At 36.9% G+C, this 22,225-nt stretch overlaps 1 protein-coding gene across 3 annotated transcripts in view; it reads left to right on the top strand.

The window, feature by feature from the left end:
- MGAT4A (alpha-1,3-mannosyl-glycoprotein 4-beta-N-acetylglucosaminyltransferase A) overlaps nucleotides 1–22,225 on the top strand; it is a 124,531-nt gene that overhangs the window by 70,723 nt on the left and 31,583 nt on the right. For all 3 annotated transcript variants that reach the window (XM_044263875.1, XM_044263873.1, XM_044263874.1), the window contains exons 6-8: nucleotides 12,951–12,997; nucleotides 14,859–14,972; nucleotides 16,584–16,659. In XM_044263875.1, coding sequence (XP_044119810.1) covers nucleotides 12,951–12,997; nucleotides 14,859–14,972; nucleotides 16,584–16,659 — 237 coding nt within the window. The remainder of the gene's footprint in view (nucleotides 1–12,950; nucleotides 12,998–14,858; nucleotides 14,973–16,583; nucleotides 16,660–22,225) is intronic.

Below are 22,225 nucleotides of genomic sequence, written 5' to 3'. Positions count from 1 at the left end.
TGTGTTGATGTAGATTTCAGCATCTGGAAGAAAATCTGTTCTGAGCCACAAAGTTGATTTGAAGAATTGATGGATTTATAGAGTTCACTGAATTGCCTTTAGGCAATTGAGAATTATTAATCACTATGTTTGATTCTACCTTGATTAGTAGTTATTAATCTAAGTGTTTGGTAGCCTGAGGCACATTAACACTAGTAACAAATACATATTCTGTGGAGGTGACCACGATCTGTATGTTGCATGGTTTCTGGCTCTAGATCTCTAGCATCTTCCTAAGCCTGCATTTCGAACTGCCTACTTGATAACATTAGTTGAATGTTTTATGAGCAGTTTTTAATCCGTCCTTAACTAAGTTAATCTGGTTTTCTCAAACTGCTTCTCTTCCAGGTTTCCCATGTTATTCATGGGAATTCCCATTTATTCAAGTCTTTTTTTACCTCACAGAATTAATAGGTCTGTGTTCTAATTCTTTTACTCTCAGTTTGTCACATAGACCTAGCTTGTCCTCAGTTCTGTTTGTGTTATTCCTTAGCCTGAAGTGTTGCCTCTTCCTTTCTTTCTTAATCATCCTTCAGGTCCCTGCTCATCCCTTTTATGAAACTGTCCTCAGCCTCCTATATGAAATTTATTTAGGTTAAATAGGTAGAAGTAAACTGATCTTTTGCAAACATTTTTAATTTTTACAAAGGTGTGAATTACCTCTGGTCCACTTTAATGTGTGAGCAAAAAATTAAAAATGAAAAAGCTGTAGAAGAAAGCATATAGATGTTAAAATATATCATAGTCTTTTCATGCCTGTTTGACCTCCCATTCTTCATGTTCTTTTTTTCTTGGAGAGGGTCCATGAGAATGCCCCTCTGGGAGAAGAGGAGACACAAAAAAGTAGTTCCTGGCTCTATTTTTGTTCTTTGTTCCTCTCTGGTGATTTCTCCCCTGGGGTCAATTGGGCATAAATGATGAGACATTTATAGAACATGCAAGGTTTTGAGAGTTGACTTGTTGATGTACTGTTTGAAAGTTTACTGACTCTATTCTAGAATTGCAGGACTTAAGAGGAATAAATTCCAGTTGCTCTGAAGGATCCATGATATGATCCAAGTGTGATTTTCAGATTTTAAGATTGTATCATTCTCACATTTACTTTTACTTAGCACTTTTACTTTAAATTATGATCTTTGCATTTTAATGATCTTTTATCTGTATGCCTCATTATTTGTTATATATTTTATAGTATTTCTTATACTGTATTACCATTCATATTATTAAAATGTTTTCCTACAGTATACTCTGGATTTCAGCAAAATTTGTTTTTCCTGTTCTGTTTTTATATTTAGAGAATTCTCCATTTTATAAATCTGACTGGGAGGAAACCTCCCTCCCATTATACAAACTAAAAATACGGATAATTGCTTTACCAGTTCAGGCATATGACCTGGGCTCAGCCACTTGCATATTTCTATCCTGGACTTTGAGTGGAGCTTAATTATTTTTTGATAACACAGAATACCCCAAAGAATAAAGAGACAAATTATTAGAAATGATAGGGAAATTTGTCAAGGTGGCTGGATGAGATTGATTTATTTTTCTATATACTGACAAAAAACCCATTTCTTCTAAAAGTATTTTTCTAAAGAAGCAGGGATTCTGGAATATGTCTCAGTCTGGGATTGTGTCCTGTTTCCTTATGATTAAATTCAAGTTTCACATTTTTTAGCAATAACACCATAGAAGTGATATGGTATTCTTTTTCAGAGTCTCCTATTGAGATGATTTTGACATATCTCATTATCACCATTGTTAACTTGTATCACTTGATTAAGGTGGTGTCTGACAGGTTTCTCTTCTATAAATAAGCTCTTTTTCCATATGTACTTAGAAGCTATCTTCTGGAGTGACGCTTTGAGATCATGCATATATCCTGTTTCTCTTTAACTTTTCCCAACTGATCATTCTTAATGATTCTTGCATCTGACAATTATGTTTGCTGAATGGTGATTTCCTTGTTTCTTCTACATTAATTGGAATTTTGCAAGGAAGAACTATCCTTTTCTTCAATTTTATTTTGTTGGTTATTGATATCAGTGTGAAGTTGTGGATATTATGGTAAATTTTTTACTTTGTTATTAAAATTGTTAAAATTTGGCCATTTGTTGCTCTTTCAATATGCCCTATCATTTTTCCTTATATCCTAGAAGCGTAAGAAGTTCTCAGCTGATTTTGTATTTTCCCTGCCCCAAACCTGGAATCAGCCATGTCTGGAGGGAACCTAGTATCTCTGAATTGGAGAGAAACCAATTAATTGGAGAGAAACAAACCTGTTATCTCTTAATAGGAAATACATGTATGCATATATACACACATCTATACATCTATACAGGTCTTAAGTCCATTTATCTGTATGTGTTAAAAATCACGAGTTGGTAATGACACCTTTGATTTCAGTCCAATACTGCAGGGTTCATTCTAGCCTCCCCTAATTCCTTATTCTTACTAAGTTCCCCATTAGTGGGAAACTTAGCTTCATGATTCACAGTGTATCTGCTTACTTGCTTAATCCTAAATAAGCACCAAGTAGTTTCTGTATTGCTGATCTATTTAAACCTGTTGATTAAAGTTCATTTTCTAATTTCTTCAAGAAAGGTCCACATGAGCAATTCTCCCAGAAGTCCTGGGTGGTCAAAGATGTTATCTTCTGCCTTTATTATTTGCTTGGGTATAGAAGCCCCCAAACACAGTTTCTTTTTTAGGAGGTTGGAGGGGAGTACTAGTGCTGAAGCCAGCTAGGTGACCTTCCACGTTTCTCACTGCTTGCTGTAAGAAACCCATATTGCCCAGTTGCCCAAATGATTCTTTTTCCATCCTTAAAGCCTAAGTGATCTTGCTCTAACACATCTTGATTTCAGCCATTGTGGATCATTTTTCCCTGGCACATAATATGGTCTTTAGGTATATAGAATCAAATCTTACTTGTTTTCAGAAAAGAACTTTTGAATGTTCTTTTTATTGTGAACTTTTTTTTTTTAAGATTTTATTTATTTATTTGACAGACAGAGATCACAAGTAGACAGAGAGGCAGACAGAGAGAGGAAGGGAAGCAGGCTCCCCGCTGAGCAGAGAGCCCGACATGGGGCTCGATCCCAGGACCCTGGGATCACGACCCGAGCCGAAGGCAGAGGCTTTAACCCACTGAGCCACCCAGGTGCCCCTTTATTGTGAACTTTTAAAGACAAGAAAGTTGAAAGAATTTTACAGTTATATCTGCATATATGACACCTATATTTTACTACTGAAATTTTAGTATTCATTTATCATATCCCTACCTGTCCATCCTTTATCCATCATTAATCCATTGTATTTATATATCTTCTTTCAGGAATTGTCTTCAACCCATTTGCCCATTTAAAAAAAAATTGTGTGGTGGTTTTTTGTGTGTTTTGTTTTTGAGTTATCAGAGTTCTTTATATATACTGGATACTTTTACTTTGTCAGATATGGGTGTTTTGTGAGTATTTTCTCCTCATCTGTGGAAGTCTATTCATGTTTTTCACATTTTCTTGGTGAGGAGAAGTTTTTAATTTTGATGAAGTCTAATTAATTAATTTTTTGCTTTCTAATTATTGTTCTCCATGACCTTAAGAAATCTTGGCCTAGCCCCAAATTGTGAAGATTATCTCTTTTGAAAACTTTGTTTTAATTTTTGTATTAAGTCTGCAATCCGTCTTGGGTTAATTTTTGTTGTGGTGTAACACAGTGTTCACGTTCATTGTTTTCAGGTGGGTGTTCATTTACTCCAGTACCAGTTGTTGAAAACACTTTCCTTTCCCCACTGGATTGCTTTGATGCCTTTGTTGAAAATCCATGACCATGTACATGTGGGTCTTTTTCTGTTCTGTTTCATTGACCTATAGGTCGATCCTTACGCATGTACCTCACTATCTTGATTACTATAACTTTGAATAAGTATTGAAATCAGGTAGTGGATTAAGTCCTCCAATTTTGTTATTAGCAGAATTGATTTAGATTTTTTAGGTCCTTTGCATTTCCATGCACATTTTAGAATCTTCACAATCATTTCTAATATCTAGTGTTGCTTCATAGTAGCAAGTGCTTTAACTGGGTGTTTTTTCTTTTAAATTAGTGGGGAAATGTTTGGTCATGATTTTTCATCTGTTTTGTGGCTATCAATACAGGTTTTTTTTTTGTTTTTGTTCATAGGTTTTGCTGAATTTCTCCTTTTTTTCTTATATATTTTTGTATAGTTGCTGTGCTGGTTCCTTTTTTTTTTTTTTCTCCTTTAGGCCACTGGGTTACAGGAGGAGGAGGGGGTAAAGTAGTGTTCCAGACTAGTTGTTTTTTAATCAAAGACTGTCTTTGTAGCTGCTACAGTCAGGCTGCTTCCTACAAATATAGTTGGTCTGTGTAATTCTTCAGGCTACCTCTGATTATTGGAACCACATTGGATTCCTTTAGAGTTTGAGAAATTTGGTTATTAATATTTGTCTTACTGAAAATGGAGTTTGCAGTTTTGTATCTGTTTCTCATTGGTAATGTCAGTGCTTCCTAGGCAAATTCTATATAAGTGGCGCAATTTTTTCTAGTTAGTTTAGTGTGCTTTCAGCGAGAGTTCAGTTCCCTGAATGCTTTGAAACTTTTTCCCACCCAAAGCATCTGAAGATTACATTAGCCTCAGAGACAGTAGTCCTCTGTCTGGTTATGTTTTCTTAAGCTCTTATAATTACCTGTTAGTCCTCTTTTTAAAATAAAGGCAGAAGTACAGATACCATTCTAATTATTCTTTCATTCGATGAACATGTATTTATTGAAGTACTAATGTGAAGAAAGTACTGGAAGAGATTTAAAAAAAATCCACTAGACAAGAGATGGTGCTCTTGTAATCTAGCATTACAAAGAGATATTTTTTCTCTACTTATTTTTGTTGTTCTGCATTTGAAAAAAATATATTAATTATACATACCCATGACTGAAGAGTCCCAGTAGTCTGCAGAGTTTGTTATTCTAAACAGTAGTCTCCTGTCTTCACTCTTCCTAACGCCCCTCTAATTTCCTTCTTTTCCCTTCGCCATTTCCTTCCCACTGAGACCTTTTCCATCCTCTCACCCAGCTGGTTGGCAGCCAGGCAGACCAGACAGACCTCCCTATAATGCTCTTCAGTTGACATTATTCTTTGATCTTTTCAAAGAACTTTTAGTTTTATTGACTTCATTATTTCTTTATTTTCCTGCTACATTAATTTCCATTCTTTATTACTTCTTCCCTTCTACTTTTAGTTTAGTTTTCTACTGCTTTTAGTTTGGTTTACTCTTTTTCTAGATCTTTAGATTTTTCCAGATTCTTAGACGCCTTCTAGATTTTCTAGATTTTTTCCCTGAATTCTTAGGTTATTGGCTGGAGATCTTTTCTAATAGAGGCAATTTTAAGCTTTAAATTTCTCTCTCAGTTCCACATTAGCTGCATCTCATAAATTTTGTTATGTCAAGTTTTACTTTCATTCAGATCAAAATACTTTCTAAATCCCCTTGTAATCTGCTTTGACCCGTGGATTATTTGGAAATGTATTGTTTAATTTTTACTTATTTGTAGACTTTCCGAATTTCCTTCTGTTGTTTTATTTCTAATTCAGACCTTTCTTGTTTATAAGCTAGCATATGGTCTATCCTGGACAAGATTCCATGTTGCTTAAAAAGAATGGATTCTGCTATTGTCCAAGAGGTGTGTTTTATAAATATCTGTTAGATTGAGTTGGTAGTATTGTTCAGATCTTAAATAGACTTGCTGATTATCTGTCTCTGGTTTCTGGTTTTCATTTTAAATTACACATTACTGTGTAAGTGCATCAATAGTGTTTTGGGCCTGTAATTTTTTTAGCAGTTGTATTTTAAGATGCTTACTTAAGCATATGTTACAGATCATACCCAAGTCAATTAGGAAGAAATGGTACATACATAATATCCTATTAAATTTGCTTATAATTCAACCAGTATTTACCCAAACAGTGGTAAGTACTAGGCATATCTTTGAGTAAAACAAAGCCTCTTCCCAGTGAAACTTACAGAAAAAGATTAAAAAACAAATATACAATGCATTAAATGGTAATAAGTTCTTGAAGAATAAGAATATTAGAAAGAATATTAATAATAAATAATTTTGGGTTTATAGAAAATTTATGCAAATAATACAGAGACTATTCCCTTGGCTTAGCTTGCCATAATATTTACCACTTATGTAGCTATGACAAAACTATCAAAACTAGGAAACTAACATTGGTATAATACCATTTGCTAAACTGTAGACTTTATTCAAATTAGATGTTTTTCCACCTATGGTCGTTTTTATGCTTTAGCAAACCAGCCCTAACCGCCTTGCATTTAGTTGTTCTGACTCCTTAGTTGCCTTCTACCCATGACAGCTGGTTGTACTTTCCTTGTCTTTCATGAACTTGGAGATCTTCATTGAGCACACTAGTCAGTTACATTGTAAAACACCTCAGTCTGGATTTGTTTGCTATCTTCTTGTGATTAGACTGTAGTTATGCATTTTTGGTGAGAAAAACAGGACTTACCTTTTGAAAGGGTCATGCTGACTTCCTTGGAAAGGAAAGCAAAGAACCTGCTTAGGAAACTATTGTAATAATACAGGTGAGGCTTAGACTAGGATAATTGAAGAGGTGGTGAGAATTTGATCGGAATGTGTTCTGACTGGAAAAGTTTGAGAACTGTTGCTGTAGCATCAACTATTTAGGAGAAGGAAAGGAGGAAAGACTGTGATAGACATACTGGAAATGAAGTGTGTGTATGTTTGTTTATTCTTTTAACAGCTTGACCATTTTACTAGAAACTAGTAAGGCCAGCTGGTATTTATTAGCCTTTCTGATACGTCTGCATTGAATTTAAAGTATCATAAAGCCAAGCATTGGATGGATAGGAATAGCTTTCCCTTTGACCCTAGGGACATAAAATTTATTATGAGCTGCCAGTCCCATTCTAGCCCACGGGGTCCCTTTAGTGCTTTTGATTTGTCACTTGTACACATTAGTTTCCTGGAATTTTCTTTGGTTCCTTATTATGTAAAGTAACATCTGTTTTAGGCCCTGAAAGAGTTAATAAGGACTGGATTTACTTTTCCTCCTATAAGCAGCTAGAAGGCTGAACAAAATATGATTCCTTTGTTCTCAGACATTGGACAGCAGACTGTACATGACAGGATTCCCTGAGACAGAAAAATGAATGCAGTGAATACCAGTTTCCCCAACTTTCTGCCTAGAGATGCATTCCAGATCACACTGTACAAGGGCAGTCACAGGGAGAGCAAGGGGAAACTGCAGAACAGAGTTGCAGAAAAGAGACTGCTGCACAGAAAATGAGAGTGGTTTTGGGTCCTTGTTATATTGGGGTGTGTGTGCGCACAGCGTACACTACACAAGTCTGGGGAGAAAAATGATCAGGGGTCTGCAACCTGAACATTGCCATTGCTCATGTACTCTGAGTTCTGATGGGCCTGAATGGCAAGTCCTTGGTAGTCACCCAGGACATTTACTGGAGAATCCAGAGGAGTCAAACTGTCTTTGAAGTGGTCATTCGAGTCCCACCCACCCCACCAAAGCTAAAAAGAGGCCTGTGAGGGGTCAGCTGATCCACAGATAACTGCCTGCTTAAATAAAGCCCAGTGCTTTAAAGAAAAAAAAATCAAAAATGCAGGATTTATGATGTCTATCATCAAATAAAAAAGGACTATCATGCCAAGAAGAAAAAAGTGAACCATAACTAAAAGAAAATTTAGCTGACAAAACAAATCTAGAAGAGATAGAGGTGATAGAATTGGAAGGAAAGGACAACAAAATTATTACAGATGTTTTCAAGTACTTAACACACTGAGGAGTGGAATGGAAGATGTATAAAGAATCAAATGGTAGAACATAGAGCAATGGAAAGTACATCTCTGAAACTTAAACTTTACTATATAATCGTAACAGATTAGATACCAAAGGAAAGGTCTTTGAATTTAAGAATGACAGTAGAATTTACCCAAATTTAAGAATATAGAGAAAAAGACTGAAAAAGTACAGTGTTACTCACCGCATTTATCTATGGGATAATAGTAACTGCTCTACCATATGAGAGTCCAGATTGGAGAGGAGAAGGAAGGAATAATCACTGAAATTTTTCCTTTTTTTTTTTTTTTAAGAAAAGTGTAAATCCTTAGATTTAAGAAGTCCAAAAAAATCCAAGCAGAATAAACAGAAAACCACTGTTAGGTATGTCATAATAAAATTGCTATAAACAGATAAAGGGCAGGTCTAGAAAGAAGCCTAAGCAAAGATACATTATACACAGAAAAAGAAGAGTAAGAATACTATAGATTCTTTTTAGAAACTGTGCAAATCCAAGACAATGGAACAATGTCTTTAAAGTGCTAGAGGAAGAGCCTGTTGTTTTTTTTTTTAATTTCTAAATTTTTAGATGAATTGTCTTAGATCTCATCAGTCAACATAACAAAGTATTCATGCTACATACATCCTCATGACACCCAGGTATGTGGGCGTCTGTTAGAGCAGTATACAGATACAGTGTAACCTCTGTCCAGATAACAATGGCGTTTTTCTCAGAATTAGCACAAAGAATCAAAGAATCAAAGGGTACCTTGATCCCTTCTACTAGCTGGCAGCCGAAGGGCTGGTCCACACTGAATGTGTGCTTGGCCTTCTGCTACGTCATGGGCTGTAGGCCATTGATTAGTGAGCTTCTGAGTTGTTAGCAAATTCTTCCACAATCTTTGTTTGAGATTTTAAGTGTAATTTCTTTCATTACTCGATAGAGTGAATAAAGAAAAATGAGTAAGGATATAGAAGACTAGTACAATGCTATCAACCTAATGATACAAAATCTTAAGAGGTTATTTAGGAGGTAACTATCCAAGGTGGTGGATATTGTTATTTTTATGACCTCTTTTCTGGAGACTATCCTATGGCCTATTGACTAATTCAGACTTTTTAAAAAATTGGATTATAACTGACATACAATATTATGCTAGGTTCAGATGTACAAGTATGTTTATGTATTTTTAAATGATTACCATGATAGGTCTAGTTACCATCTGTCACCATACAAAGTTGTTACAATATTATGGGTTCTATCCCTATGCTGTACATTACATCTTCGTAATTTACTTACTTTATAACTGGGAGTTGGTACCTCTTAATCTGCTTCACCTCTTTCACCACCCCCCAACCCTGCAACCACTAGCTCTCCCTATCTAGGAGTCTCTTTTCATTCTGTTTGTAAATTTGTTGTGTCTTTTAGATTCCACATATAAGTGAAATTATATTGTATTTGTCTTTGTCTGGCTTATTGACTATAGGTCCACCTGTGTTATCACCAATGGCAAGATTGCATTTTTTGCTATCGCTGAACAGTAGTCCACTTTGTAGATCACATTTTCTTTGTCCATTTATCCATCAGTGGGCACTTGAGTTGCTTCTGTATCTTGCCTATTGTAAGTAATGCTGCAGTGAACATCAGGATACCTAGTATCTTTTCGAATTAGTGCTTTTGTGGTTTTTTTTTTTTAATTGATTTTTTTCTCCCAATTTATTTATTTTCAGAAAAACAGTATTCATTATTTTTTCACCACACCCAGTGCTCCATGCAAGCTGTGCCCTCTATAATACCCACCACCTGGTACCCCAACCTCCCACCCCCCCGCCACTTCAAACCCCTCAGACTGTTTTTCAGAGTCCATAGTCTCTCATGGTTCAACTCCCCTTCCAATTTCCCCCAACTCCCTTCTCCTCTCTAACGCCCCTTGTCCTCCATGCTATTGGTTATGCTCCACAAATGAGTGAAACCATATGATAATTGATTCTCTCTGCTTGACTGATTTCACTCAGCATAATCTCTTCCAGTCCCGTCCATGTTGCTACAAAAGTTGGATATTCGTCCTTTCTGATGGAGGCATAATACTCCATAGTGTATATGGACCACATCTTCCTTATCCATTCATCCGTTGAAGGGCATCTTGGTTCTTTCCATAGTTTGGCGACTGTGGCCATTGCTGCTATAAACATTGGGGTACAGATGGCCCTTCTTTTCACGACATCTGTATCTTTGGGGTAAATACCCAGGAGTGCAATTGCAGGGTCGTAGGGAAGCTCTATTTTTAATTTCTTGAGGAATCTCCACACTGTTCTCCAAAGAGGCTGCACCAACTTGCATTCCCACCAACAGTGTAAGAGGGTTCCCCTTTCTCCACATCCTCTCCAACACATGTTGTTTCCTGTTTTGTTAATTTTGGCCATTCTAACTGGTGTAAGGTGATATCTCAATGTGGTTTTAATTTGAATCTCCCTGAGGGCTAATGATGATGAGCATTTTTTCATGTGTCTGATAGCCATTTGTATTTCTTGATTGGAGAAGTGTCTGTTCATATCTTCTGCCCATTTTTTGATGTGTTTGTCTGTTTCGTGTGGGTTGAGTTTGAGGAGTTCATTATAGATCCTGGATATCAACCTTTTGTCTGTACTGTCATTTGCAAATATCTTCTCCCATTCCGTGGGTTGCCTCTTTGTTTTTTTGACTGTTTCCTTTGCTGTGCAGAAGCTTTTGATTTTGATGAAGTCCCAGAAGTTTATTTTCGCTTTGATTAATACCCAGAAGTGGCATTCCTGGACCATATGGTAGCTGTATTTTAATTTTTTTGTGGACCTCCATATTGTTTACCAGAGGAGGCTGCACTGACTTATTTGCCCACCAACAGGGTATGAGGGTTTCCTTTTCTTCTGCCAACACTTGTTGTTTCTTGTCTTTTTGATGCTAGCCGTTCTGACCGGTTGGAGGTGGTATTTCATTGCTGTTTTGATTTGCATTCCCCGGATAATTGTGATAGGGAGCATCTTTTCTTGTGCCTGTGTGTGTGTCTTCTTTGGAGAAAATGTCTATTCAGATCTTCTGCCCCCATTTAAGTCAGGTTTTTGTTAGAGTTGTATCAGTTCTCCATGTATTTTGGATAGCCACCATTACAGGTATCTCCTCCCATTCCGTAGGTTGACTTTTCATTGCATTCCTTTTCTGTAAGTGGTTTCCTTTACTGTGCAATGTACTGTGCAATGTAGATGGTTTCCTTTACAGGGGAGAGGTAGGGAGCGGCCCTGTGGAGATAAAGCCCGGCTGGCCGGCCCTCTCGAGGTCAGGTGGGCAAGAGCTTTCTTCAGAGGCTTCCCAGCATGGTTTCCTTAGCTGGTACCAGAAAGGTTGGATTCTCTTGTAGAAAAGTGGCACCAGTTAACAGGCATTTAAGCAAATATTTTGCAAGTTATGTCAGTTAGCATGAAAAATAAGGATTCCGTGTAATTAGATATTAGATATGGTTCACTTGAGTTCCATACTTTTTATTACATATTACACAATAAATCTGCACTTGCATCCACTCATCTTAGCCCACCTCTTGAACAGCCTGTTGGGGAGAGGGAACCGGTCTTGTTCATCTCTGTATTCCTTTTCCTTTGGCTTGGCAAATCAGTGGCCCTTCACAAATGCTTGTCATATTGCATATCAGGTTGTTGCTTAAACATTAAAATTTGTATAAACCAATTCTGATCATATTCTCCAAAATTAGAGCTGATGAGTGGTAAGATACTCATTGGTTACACATGTCTGTGAATAATTTATTAAAAGAGAGATCACTGACTAATGTCTGGGTTCATGTGGGAAGAATATGGAGAGGTTTGAGTTATGTGCCCATTTTATCTCCATAGCTGTTAAGAGTTTGAAGGATGTGGTGTTACTGCCTCACTCCTCATTCTTTAAGTTTAATAATAAAAATAGAAATCACTTTCAGTTAACAGAAATTAGAGGTAAAATACTTTTACAGAAAACCCTTTATACAACTTTTTATAACTTAATAGTTTTGTAATTTCCAGGGTTAAGCTTAATTTTTTTTTCCGTTTGTTTTTCTCCAGTATTAAGTGCTTTTGGCAGTCTCTATACCCTAGATCATATTTTATGGGTCATTGATTCCTTTGACAATTGAGCATTTTAATATAAGCTGGGAATGTATTTAAAATTGGTAGGGAGTATTAGATCTCTATTTGTATATAATTTATTGATTGAGTGATTGATTGAGAGAGACCGCACAAGTGGTGGGGAGGGGCAGAAGGAGCGGGAGACAGGGAATCCCAAGCAGGCTCCACACCCAGCACAAGAGCCCAAAGCAGAGCTTGATTCCAGGACCCTGAAATTGTGACCTGAGCCAAAATCAAGAAGTTTAACCAACTGAACCATCCAGGCACCCCTGTTTGTGTACAATTTAAAAATATATGGGTCTGATAAGCATTTATTTCTAACTCTGGGTAAAGAGCTTTTGACTTGGGTTCTCATTATCAGGCTAATAATAATGACGATAATAAGAATACAGACAACAACAGCTTTTTATTAGTGGTTTTATCATTAAGTGTCATAGTCTCTAAGGCGTTTTTTCCTCCTGCCTTTTTTTTTTTTTTTTAAATAGTATAGGAAAGGAGGGCTCATGAAAGTGACTTACTTTCACTTAGTACAGGCCAAGTAGCTACAGAGACAGATCTTGAACCTAGGTTTTAGCATTGTAAGTGGAGAAATCTTTCCCTATAGCGTGGTGCATCTGTGATTAACTCACTGCTTATAGTTTGGGTGTTTCAGAAGAAGCAAAAATAGTTTCTGTACCATTTTTTCTACTGAATCAGAGACCACTGAACATAATAAAAACCGACCTCTGTTTATTGTATTAGTAAGTACTCCATCATATATTGTAGTGCAATAAAATAGAATACAGAAATGCAAATCCATGTCTCAAAATTAGATGCCATGCTTTCCCTTAATATTGTAATTATTTATTTGAATTCAGTATTAAAAGTTAAAAATTTAAAAACAGTAATGTATGTATAATTTTTTTTCTTTTCCCAGACAGATAGTGATTATGTACACAGTGTTGTAGCCAACTTGGAGAAAGAGTAAGTTCTTAATTATGAAAATGATAATATTTTAGTTACTGTTACTTACTGGCTTTTTGCTAAAAGAAAATGCCTCTTTTATAGTTCATTTCTCTGTGTTTAGTGTTCATTGGGTCACTATCATTGGTCTTTTATATTGTCATAAAGTAGGTGGATATACAGTTTTCTGATCATGGACAAATTGATGTATTTCAGTATAGAAAAGATTTGACTGCCATACATATGTAACTCTGTTAATGAATTATCAATCTTAAAGACCATAGAGAGGTTCATACAATATTACTTATGTCTTTCACCCTCAGTTGACAAAGAAAACACTCTGCTGTCACGGTGGATAGTCTTGTAGTGGTTGTAGCTTGTTGTAGTTGTAGTAGTTCCAAACCTCAGTGCTAAACTATGGCTAAATCTGTTCTATTCTGCAAAGACTGAGTAATAGTTTACTGTGAGCAAGCACTTAGCAGCTAATAGGGGGAAAGCTTAGTAAGTTTCTGATACTAGTTTTCATAATACTGCCTTCATAGCTTTAATAGTGATACCATAAAAACTCGTCATGATACGGGTTTCTTCATTGACTTTTACCTGTTTTTGCCCTAAAGATGTATCTTTTACTTAAAAAGACAAAAGGAAGCAACAATTATTTGTCAACCCTAGATTTTTTTTTTTTTAAGATTTTATTTATTTATTTGTCAGAGGGAGAGCGAGAAAGCAAGCACAGGCAGGCAGAGGCAGAGGGAGAAGCAGGCTCCCCGCTGAGTAAGGAGCCTGATGTGGGACTCGATCCCAGGACGCTGGGATCATGACCTGAGCCGAAGGCAGCTGCTTAACCAACTGAGCCACCCAGGCGTCCCTGTCAACCCTAGATTTAAAATAATGTGGTTCTTACTTTGTACAACTATCAAAATGCTGAAACCAGAAACTTTTTAAAAACCTATGAAGAGTGCAGAACTAAATTGTGCATTTGTTGTTGTTGTTTTTCCTTCAAGTGCCCAATTTCTTGGCAACCCTTTATATAAACAGAATTTAGTACAGATTCCTCAAATACAGGAGCAGGGCACTAATTATAGCCCCTTCTCCCCTTGGCCACATGGTCAGGTCTTTGGGATTTATGCTGTGATTTTTGTCATTTCTCTTCTTCCTCAGTGTGTAGGAACACCAAGCCCAGAAAAAAGTATGACTAAGCATGAACCACATTTGTGTAAATGCGGGTAGTTGCACGAGGATTTTGTGGAGATTTGCAAAAACTAAATGAGGGGAATGCAAACGTGGAAGGAATACACTTGAGTTAGTCAAGCTGATCACAAAAGCTTTATAACGGGGTTTTCTCAACCTTGGCATTATTGACATGGGAGGCGAGATAATTCTTTGTCGTGAGGACCCTCGTATGTGTCCAGGGTACTGAGCACCCTCCTTGATGTCTGCCAGTGAAGTCAGTAGTAGAGCCCACGGTTAGGACAACTGGATTCCTCCAGATGTTGCTCCATGTATGACACAGACACACACACATTCGTTAGTTTGTTTTTCTTCAATTTTCTATTGTCTGTGATACCTTCATTTTGATTTTTTTAAAATTCTGATACTTTTTAGGAATATAATACATGCAGTTGGCTTAGGATTTCTATGCTTTTCTAGGGATAGTAGCATTTTTTGCACTGTTTTTAAAGCATTATTTAAAAAAAACCCCTTTGTGTTATTCAAAAAATTCATATTTTCTGGCAAGTAAAATCAATGATGAGCTACTTCCATGAGTGACCCTAACAGTATACCTCAGTGATATATTTTATGTTAAGCACACTAAATTGAGCATTAAGATAGATAAAATCCCACAGAGCTTAAATAACTCAGCTAATCTTTCTTATGACAGATTTTCTAAAGAAATCAGTTCTGGCTTGGTGGAAATAATATCCCCTCCTGAAAGCTATTATCCTGACCTGACAAACTTAAAGGAGACATTTGGAGACTCCAAAGAAAGAGTAAGGTGAGCCTGTGTTGTTTAAGATCCCTCACTCTTGTGAGTATGATATGGAATAAATGTTTACCATGTAGTAAGTATTTACTGGAATGTAACACATTTTACGACCAGCTAATTTGTGAGAGCTAATGCATTTTTGGTTACTAATTGGAAAATATGCAGTTTATAATGAGAGGTTGAATTTGCTCTTTGCGATAACTTTTTTTTTAAGATTTTATTTATTTGAGAGAGAGAGAGCGTGTGCACACACAAGCTGTAGGGAGTGGCAGAGGGAGAGGGAGAAGCAGGCTCCCCACTGAGCAGGAGCCTGATGCGGGGACTCGATACCAGGACCCCAGGATGATGACCTGAGCTGGGGGCACTTAATCGTGGAACCACCCAGCCACTCCATTCTATAACTTTTATAACTGCTGTTCTGTGGATTATGACTTAAGATATATTCAGAATAATGCAAAAGCTAGTGCAGATAGAAACCTAACATCTGTATGCAAAGTAAATGAGTACTGATTCAGTGGAAGTGATAAAAACAATATTACTGTTTTGTAGAATTATATTGTAATAATATAAAAATCCAGTCAACCAGATTTGTCTCTAAATCTCTAAAACTGGAGGACTGAAAACTTTTATTGTATTGTTATTAAAAACAATGTAATCTAAGAGATAGTAACATTAGTTTTGAATTTTATGTCACCAGAAAAAAGGAAAAAATCACGTCCTGGGAAGAGATTATATTTCTTGAGTTGTTAATTTGTCTGAAAGAAAGATATAACCATCTAATCAGTTGTCTCTCAAGAAATATTTTCGTTCTAAAAAATTTGGGAATGGTTCTGGTAAATTCTAGGTGGTCTCATTAAATTCAGAACAACTTCCAAGGTATATTCTGGAGAAGTTTACTTTGTATGATTCAAACCCTTTTTTTGTTTGTTTGTTTTTGTTTTTTTAACTTGTTTTTACAACTACTTCTCTTATTCAGCATTAGTCTGTTTCTGTAGGTTACTAGGAATTCCCTGAAAGGACTTAATAATATAAACTTTAATGTGTTTTGGGTTTTTTAAGCATTCAGTACAATATTTTATTAATTTCTGCCTTCATGCAAAGCAGTGATCCTCAAAGCATAGTTCTTGAAGCACCGTTTCCCAGAAACACTAAGATACTACATTTGAAAAAAGGGCCTTCAGTCGAAGGAGTTTGGAAAATGATAGACAGAAAAGTTTTTATTCAACAAATCTATTTACTTTTGGATGTTTCAGTGCCTGTGATATATGAATATGTCTCCAGAAGGGGGATATGTATGATTTACAAATTTACTTGATATTAGACTCCTTTTTTCTTAAGGACATCTTGACAATTAGTGTTTTGATAAAGGCTTCGTTAGAGAAAAGTGAATTCTCTTTCATGCTCTCCTACATGGGTGTATCCTATTTGTACATATATAGATACATAGGTATCTGTGGGTCGACAGATATTTTGTATATATTGTCTACTGTGGGTATGGAATGTATGTATATATATTATAAAATATAACATGTAGTATGCATTATAAAATATTTACATTAAATCTTATTTTGCTAAATTTGAGTCTGATTCTTAACTCATTTCTGAAAATTTTTATTTTAGATGGAGAACAAAGCAAAACCTAGATTATTGTTTTCTAATGATGTATGCTCAGGAAAAGGGAATATATTACATTCAGGTAAGTATGGTTTGTCCTGTAATGTTTTTTCACACTTTTAAGGAAAATGTAATATCCAGAGTATATGATCATTGAAACAGAAAGTTTTGAAAGTGTAAGCCTTCTAAGATGTATAAGATTATAACAGTATATCAGAGAGCAGAAAGGTCTGTCACAGTCACAGTCACTGATAATGTGGGCTCTGCTGTTCCATTCTCTGGTTTAGCACAAACACTAGCTTTCTACTTAATGGTGTGATGGTGGGCAGGTCACTCATCTCTTTCCTCTTCTCCTGTCCCTCCATCTTTGCTCTCATTCTCCCTCTCTCCCCTGTTAAAAAGAGCTAAGGTGTAATTACTTAGCAAACTTTAAAGAAGGGTTTTTTGATAGGTGTTTTTTTTTAAAAGATTTTATTTATTTATTTGACAGAGAGAAATCACAAGTAGATGGAGAGGCAGGCAGAGAGAGAGAGAGAGGGAAGCAGGCTCCCTGCTGAGCAGAGAGCCCGATGCGGGACTCGGTCCCAGGACCCTGAGATCATGACCTGAGCCGAAAGCAGCGGCTTAACCCACTGAGCCACCCAGGCGCCCCCGGTGTTTTTTTTTTTTTTTAAAGATTTACTTATTTAGTTAGTTGACAGAGAGTGCGAGAGGGAACACAAGCAGGGAGAGTGGGAGCCCTGAGCAGGGAGCCCAAAGTGGGGCATGTTCCCAGGACCCCGGGATCATGACCTGAGCTGAAGGCAGATACTTAACAACTGAGCCACCCAGGAACCTGGATTTTCTGATAGTTTTTTTGTTGGTCTTACAGTAATACAGTTTTCTTTCTTCTTCTTCTTCTTTTTTTTTTTTTTAGTGATAAAATACATGAACATTTATATTGAAGACAGTAAAACTGACGTTTAGCTATAATGGTCCAGCTTTTAGCAGCATGGCTCAGAGAATAAGTCTGTAATGATACAGTTTTTAAGTTAGCCAGGTAGGCAACAACTTAAATAATTGTAGGAAGTTCTTATTTCTTCCAAAGCTCATTCTCCTTAGTGACTTAAGCTCAAATTTTACAGTTGGAATTTAATCTTTATTTCATCTTTATTCCTTGTTCAAAATGCAGATACCCCTCAGTGGCGAAGCACACTAAGCCTGTCAGTTACTTTTTTTTGTTGTTTATTTTTTAGTAGAAAAAGTTTATTAGACCTTTCCCTAAAAGGAGGTTTTTAAAATTTTTTTTATTTTTTATAAACATATAATATATTTTTATGCCCAGGGGTACAGGTCTGTGAATCGCCAGGTTTACACACTTCACAGTACTCACCATAGTACATACCCTCCCCAACGTCCATAACCCCACCCTTCCCAACCCCCCTCCCCCCAGCAACCCTCAGTTTGTTTTGTGAGATTAAGAGTCACTTATGGTTTTTCTCCCTCCTAATCTCATCTTGTTTCATTTATTCTTCAAAAAGGAGGTTTTGATGAGAGTTGCAGGAAGAGGCTCTGGGTCCTTAAATCAGAAAGGAAGTAAATGGTTTTGCAGCTGTTGGCAGGGGTTTGAGAGGAACGAAAGAGAAGCCTGCTTTTCCATGGTAGGGCAGTCTTACGGAGCACAGACTTTGTCTCCTTGGACATTTTATCTTGGGCCACGTGCATTCAAATGTGCAGGCACCCTTTCTTGGTTCTCAGGTTGGGAAATGTTGATGATGATAGGATCAGAATATAACATTGTGTATACAAGAGTTGGGAGTATAAAAACATGATATCCTTTAAATGTCTTAGAGAAGTCTTACTTTAATCTTAAGATAATAGCTTCAAAACATTTTATTTCATGTGCCCCATATTATTGTAGCTGAATCTTGCTGTTTGTTCTAGGGCCTCTGTATATTTACATGATGGTCAAGAACTTTATAGAGAGCATTTAAAAGTGTAGTTACATTGCTTTTAAAATGGGTTTTAAATTTATCTCTAACCATAGAATTCATAGACTCTTAAAGCTTTTTTTGTGTGTATGTGGAGTATAGAAAAAGTAAGCATTTAGGAAATTAACGAAACGATAGGGTGAAGAAAGAGGATAAGGCAGGGGTGCCTGGGTGGCTCAGTCCGTTAAGCATCTGCCTTCGACTCAGGTCATGATCCCAGGGTCCTGGGATAGAGTCCCATGTCGGGCTCCTTGCTCAGTGGGGAGTCTGATTCTCCCCTGCCTGCTGCTTCCCCTGCTTGTGCTTCCTCTCCCATTCTCTCTTAAAATCTTAAAAAAAAAAAAAAAAGGATAAAGAAAACTTTGGTTAAGCAGTGTGTGTATATGTGGTGTTAGAACCACAGTAGCTATGAACTGACACTTAAGACACACTTCACACGTCGTACATTTTTCTTTCCAACTTGGCTTTACACATACTTACTCATTTAATACAACTCTTTTTTGCAAGAACAAGATCATACTGTACCTGCTGTCTCATAGCCTGTTGTACTGTTGTTTCACTTATGGTAGACACCTTAACAAGCCAGTGATTACAGGTAGGAATACTTTTTAATCACTTATTGAAGTATCATTATTCAGATATCATAATGACCTTATTCTTGGTCATTGAGATTGTTCCCAACTCTTTAGTTGTGTCACAGATGAATCCAGTGAACATCCCCGTAATTGCCCAATTTTCTCAAAAATTATGCCTCCAAAAAGGAGTTGCTTCGTATTGAAGTCTTCACATGATTTCATATTATATAGAATTCTCTCTAGTTCATTATGAGCTACAAAGTGGGAAAAATAGATTAGCCTGAAAAGTCCTGGTTTTAACTATTTGTGAAGGATAGAGTTCACCCCGCAAAATGGGGGAGAATTAGTGTGAGGAAGCAAAGGGATTTAGTACAGACTTGATAATTATGCGAGGTGTGTGTCTTCGTGTTGCGTCTGCTGGGGTGTAGCCTACCCAGGACTTTGAGAGAGTGCTTTTAAAAAGGCAGCCAAATCTATGGTCAGCACAGGCATATTCCTAAAGGAGAAAAAAAAAAAGGCCACCTGTTCTGGTGTTATGTTTATGGCTTGGAATGAAGTTTCCTGTCACAGAATCTCACACTTTGGTAAAGTGCTGTATCACAGCTGACTTGGAATTCAAGAGTGTCTTCTAGAATGCTGTTGGGTGTTTCCTGCCGAATCGTGTCACAATGCCCATTTCGTGCGTTTGTCCCAGCTGTAGTGATGCTGACATTAATCAGCAGGCTTGGTGGCCAGCCTCATCTCTCCTCTGTGTAAAGCTCCCCAGCAGCCACTCCCCCTATGATTTCTGAAATCATTATTTTTCCCCAGATAAGTCATTTCCTTAGAGGAGGCCAAGTGATAATTTTCTAATTCTGTAACTTGCAATGTTCTTAGAAGCTGAGTTCTCGTGTAAAGAACTTTCCCTCCTTGTCTGTTTGGTTACCTCAAAAAACAGTTCACTGAGGAAAGGCATATTCTTTCTCTTCATTAATTTTTCTGAAGTTAGTATCTGAGAAATCTCCAGTGGTGGTCATTTAAAAAACATTATTGTGAATTTACGGATTTTTAAAATAGATTTGATTTGCCTCAGGCCTTGCAATCGCTATTTACAATTGGTACATCAGAAACGAGTGGGATATTTGCAGATGACAGTACAGACAAAAGGTTGATATCCAGGATCTATAAAGAACTCCTGAAACTCAACACACAAAAAACAGATAATCATATCAAAAAATGGGCAGAAGATATGAACAGACACCTCTCCAATGAAGACATACAAATGGCTGTCAGACACATGAAAAAATGTTCATCATCACTAGCCATCAGGGAGATTCAAATTAAAACCACATTGCGATATCACCTTAACACCAGTTAGAATGGCCAAAATTAACAAAACAGGAAACAACATGTATTGGAGGGGATGTGGAGAAAGGGGAACCCTCCTCTTACACTGTTGGTGGGAATGCAAGTTGGTGCAGCCTCTTTGGAGAACAGTGTGGAGATTCCTCAAGAAATTAAAAATAGAGTTTCTCTATGATCCTGCCATTGCACTCCTGGGTATTTACCCCAAAGATACAGATGTCGTGAAAAGAAGGGCCATCTGTACCCCAATGTTTATAGCAGCAATGGCCACGATCGCCAAACTGTGGAAAGAACCAAGATGCCCTTCAACAGACGAAAGGATAAGGAAGATGTGGTCCATATACACTATGGAGTATTATGCCTCCATGAGAAAGGACAAATACCCAACTTTTGTAGCAACATGGATGGGACTGGAAGAGATTATGCTGAGTGAAATCAGTCAAGCAAAGAGAGTCAGTTATCATATGGTTTCACTTATTTGTGGAGCATAACAAATAGCATGGAGGACATGGGGAGTTAGAGAGGAGAAGGGAGTTGGGGGAAACTGGAAGGGGAGGTGAACCATGAGAGACTGTGGACTCTGAAAAACAATCTGAGGGGTTTGAAGTGGCGAGGGGGTGGGAAGTTGGAGGAATCAGGTGGTGGGTATTAGAGAGGGCACAGATTGCATGGAGCACTGGCTGTGGTGCAAAAATAATTAATACTGTTATGCTGAAAATAAATTAAAAATTAAAAATTAAAAAAAAATCAGTGGGAATCTTTTCACGTTGGCTCATGGGACGCCTGGGTGGCTCAGTTGGTTAGGTGTCTGCCTTCAGCTCAGGTCATGATCCCAGAGTACTGGGATCGAGCCCCGTATCAGGCTCCCTGCTCAGCAGGGGTCCTGTTTCTCCTTCTGCCTGCCACCCCTCTTCCTTGTGCTTTGTCTCTCTCGCAATATCTCTCTGTCAAATAAATAACATCTTAAAAAAAAAATTGGTTCTTATATTCCTTCCAAGTAAGTCCAGCAATCTTTGATCACTTCTTTGCTGACTGGCACAAGATTTGCACATTTCCTAGAATCAGTCATTTCTCTTAAGGAGTCTTGTTCTTTGTAGAAGCAAATAGTATTTAGGACCACAATCTGGGTGCATGAGATGCTCATTGCTCTTAAGATGTCTTTGCTTCTAGGCCTTTTAGCAAAGAAAAGAGTATTGCATTTCTTAGGGGGAAAACTACAAGCTCATATTGATAGTCCCAAGTCTAATGAAGATTTTAGGGCTTTGTTTTTAATAACATTAAAAGTGTTGGTTTTTAATAACATTATCCTATTAACATAATTCTTTTATTCTACAGTATGTCTGAAATAGTTTAAAAATAGTTATACCAGTATCACTACTAACTCTTAGACTGCTGAATGCTATTTAAATTTTCTTTGTCCTTTTTTTCCCTCCTATATCCTAATATGGATATATAGTAAAAATTCTGTGTTTGAAAGCCACTGGAAGAAATTCTTTATACTCTTTGATGATGCTGCCAAATTGATATGAAACTTGGTTTAATTGTTTCATTTCATATTCAGTTTTTAGTAATTTTTATCCTTTTTAGTAATTAAAAAAAAACTCCAAAGTCAGAATTGCATTAACTAAGATATACAGAAGTCTAACTTTCATTCCCATCACTCTGTTTTCTCCCTTCCTTATGGATAACCACCATTAGGTTTTTTTCTCTTTCTCTCTTTCTCTCTCTCTCTCTCTTTCTTTTTTTAATATTTTATTTA

Source organism: Neovison vison, chromosome 8 (assembly GCF_020171115.1).
Source record: "Neovison vison isolate M4711 chromosome 8, ASM_NN_V1, whole genome shotgun sequence".
Lineage (NCBI taxonomy): Eukaryota > Metazoa > Chordata > Mammalia > Carnivora > Mustelidae > Neogale > Neogale vison.
Note: the sequence above shows the minus strand (reverse complement) of the source record. Positions and strands in the feature narration are given on the sequence as shown.